Source organism: Capricornis sumatraensis, chromosome 20, assembly GCF_032405125.1.
Source record: "Capricornis sumatraensis isolate serow.1 chromosome 20, serow.2, whole genome shotgun sequence".
In the NCBI taxonomy this organism is placed as follows: domain Eukaryota; kingdom Metazoa; phylum Chordata; class Mammalia; order Artiodactyla; family Bovidae; genus Capricornis; species Capricornis sumatraensis.
In genome coordinates, this window is record NC_091088.1 from 54,637,679 (window position 1) to 54,640,194 (window position 2,516).

The following is a 2,516-nucleotide window of genomic DNA, read 5'->3' on the forward strand; positions in this document are numbered from 1 at the left end:
TGCTGGGAGGGATTGGGGGCATGAGGAGAAGGGGACGACAGAGGCTGAGATGGCTGAATGGCATCACCGACTCGATGGACTTGAATTTGAGTGAACTCCTGGATTTGGTGAGGGACAGGGAGGCCTGGAGTGCTGCGATTCATGGATTCCCAGAGTCGGACACAACTGAGTGACTGAACTGAACTGAACTGAGTACAGTTTGAACCCACTTCTTGGGTCCTTGGAGAGACACACCACTTGGATGAGAGACTAATCTCTGCCACTCTTAAGCCTTCTTAAAAGTGTAACCTCTGCTAGACCCAGTCTTCTTACACATAGAATATCTGATGACCGTAATCCCAAAATAGAGGGTTGTTAGTAAAGCAATCAAAGGTGGACTGAACACCCTATTGGTGTCATGAATTTCAGAAGAATAGAGGGCAGGGCTCTGTAGCCTGAGTGAAAGGGTCAGGAGTGACTCAGCTCCTAACTGCATTTATAGGGCGCCTTCTCTAGACAGACACACACACAGTTTCCACAGGGAAGAAAGGCCCAGCTGGAGACGATGGACTCCTTGGTATGAAGGATGGGAGGAAAGAATCTGATTACCTCTGCTGCTGGTGCCAGGTCACCTTGACCCAAATCATTGCGTGAATGCTGGTAGAGAATGGGAAAGAGTGTGTGTGTGTGAGTGGGAATCACTGGATTTGCATTATTGTATGTCCTTTTGCACATTGTTTCTCTGGGTTTGGAAGTGTTTGTATATAACATATGTATCTGTGTCTCTGAGTGCATGTCTGGACTCGGATTAATGTCTCCTTGTTGGAGGTATACTAATGTGTCTTAGCTGCGGGAGGAGATCACGTTATGTGTCCTGATTCCTGATTGGGCAACGATGTGGGGGAGAGAACACTGGCTCTTCATTCACTGACTCATCTGTCTCTTCCATAGCCGAACCCCTACCAGCAGTCTGTTTCCCTGACTGTGTGTTATATGGTGAAGATCAAGGCAAACCTTCTGTCTCCTTTTGGGTGAGTAGAGGCCAGTTCATGTCTCATGGAGGGTGAAGCAGAAGGGGAGAGTGTTAGCATGTCTTGGGGACATTCATTGGAAAGAGCTTGATCTTCTTGAATCATCGGAATAAGCTGAGGTGTCTCATGCCAAAGTGTGAGATTACACTCCAGGCAGGATTTCCTTCCTCTGTGTGTCTGTGTGTCTGTGTGTGTGCTGCGGGGGGCGGGGGGGGGGGGAATGCGGGAGGCAGGGGAGGAAAAGAGAGAGAGATAGCAAAGTGTGAAAGGTATAAATATTTTGAGAAAGAGGGCAAGGTGAAGGGGAAGGAAGGAGGTGGGGAGAGAGAAAAAAGGGCTGTGGTTGTTCCTGAGGAAGTTGTTGTCTGCAGTAAATGCCTGCCTGCAGGAGCTATCCTCTTGTCTTTGCAGGAAGAACCCAGAGCTTCAGGTGGATTTTGGCACGGGTACTGGGGAAGGTGGCAACATTCCATTCCGTTTCTGGTTCTGCGACGGCATGGTGGTGATGAACACTTTCACGGACGGGAGTTGGGAGAAGGAACAGAAAGTGCGTATTGACGCTTTCATGCCAGGCCAGCCATTTGAGCTGCGGTTCTTGGTGCTGGAGAATGAATACAAGGTGTGTGAGCCCTCCAGGTGTGGGGTGCTGTGGCTGTGTCGGGCCTGCTATGGAGAAATACGCAGAGAGTCCAACTCTGATGTGATCGCAACAGACCAATTTTTTGTTTTGTTTTGTACTTTTAACAAATGTGCTTTTTAAAATTGAAGTGTCATTGATTTCCCTTACTGTGTGAGTCTCATGTGCACAGCAGAGTGACTGAGCACCTTGTCCCCGTATAGCATAGGCCTCTATACTCAGGACCTTGTGTGCTGTACAATTAGAGATTCTGTGGTGAACTCCACACAGCTCTTCCTGTATCGGACAGTCAACAGTGTGGAGGGAGACATGCAGGCCCCCTGCCCTCAGGGTAAAGCAGGGGTGGCAGCTCTGGAGGCGAGGAAGTGGACATGGAGGATGATTCCTACAGCAGTGTCTTGGCAGGATGTCCAGGAGGAGAATTTCTGCTTTGCTTTTACAGAGTAAAGAAATTTTACAGAAGGCAATGAAAATAGGAAAGGGAAAGAGGAGGAGGCCTAATTGTTCTGAGCTCACAAGACATATATCTCCTTCCTTAGGTGTTTGTGAATAACAAGCCCATCTGCCAGTTTGCCCACCGCCTGCCCCTACAGTCTGTGAAAATGCTGGTTGTGAGGGGAGATATCGTGCTGACTTCAGTGGATACGTTATAAGGGGCAGAAGATCTTCCAGGGAAGATATCCATCCCGTTACACTCTACTATAATGCACAGGACCATGGCCACTCCCAGAAGATGCCAGGATGTCCCCCTGCCCTCACACTTATGCCAGTGATAATAAAAGATTCCTGATATGAACTAGGACTTGGCTCTTGCTTGTAGGGAAGACATCAAGGGCAGATTTGGCAGAAGGCAAAAAGTCGTCCCAGGT

General features: G+C 48.7%; 1 protein-coding gene across 1 annotated transcript; it reads left to right on the plus strand.

The window, feature by feature from the left end:
• Positions 1–544: 544 nt before the first annotated feature.
• Positions 545–2,300, plus strand: LOC138096665 (placental protein 13-like). The gene is made up of 4 exons (XM_068992936.1): positions 545–556; positions 931–1,010; positions 1,422–1,629; positions 2,187–2,300. Exons 1-4 carry the CDS (start codon positions 545–547, stop codon positions 2,298–2,300), a joined length of 414 nt encoding a protein of 137 aa, XP_068849037.1.
• The last annotated feature ends 216 nt before the right edge of the window (positions 2,301–2,516 follow it).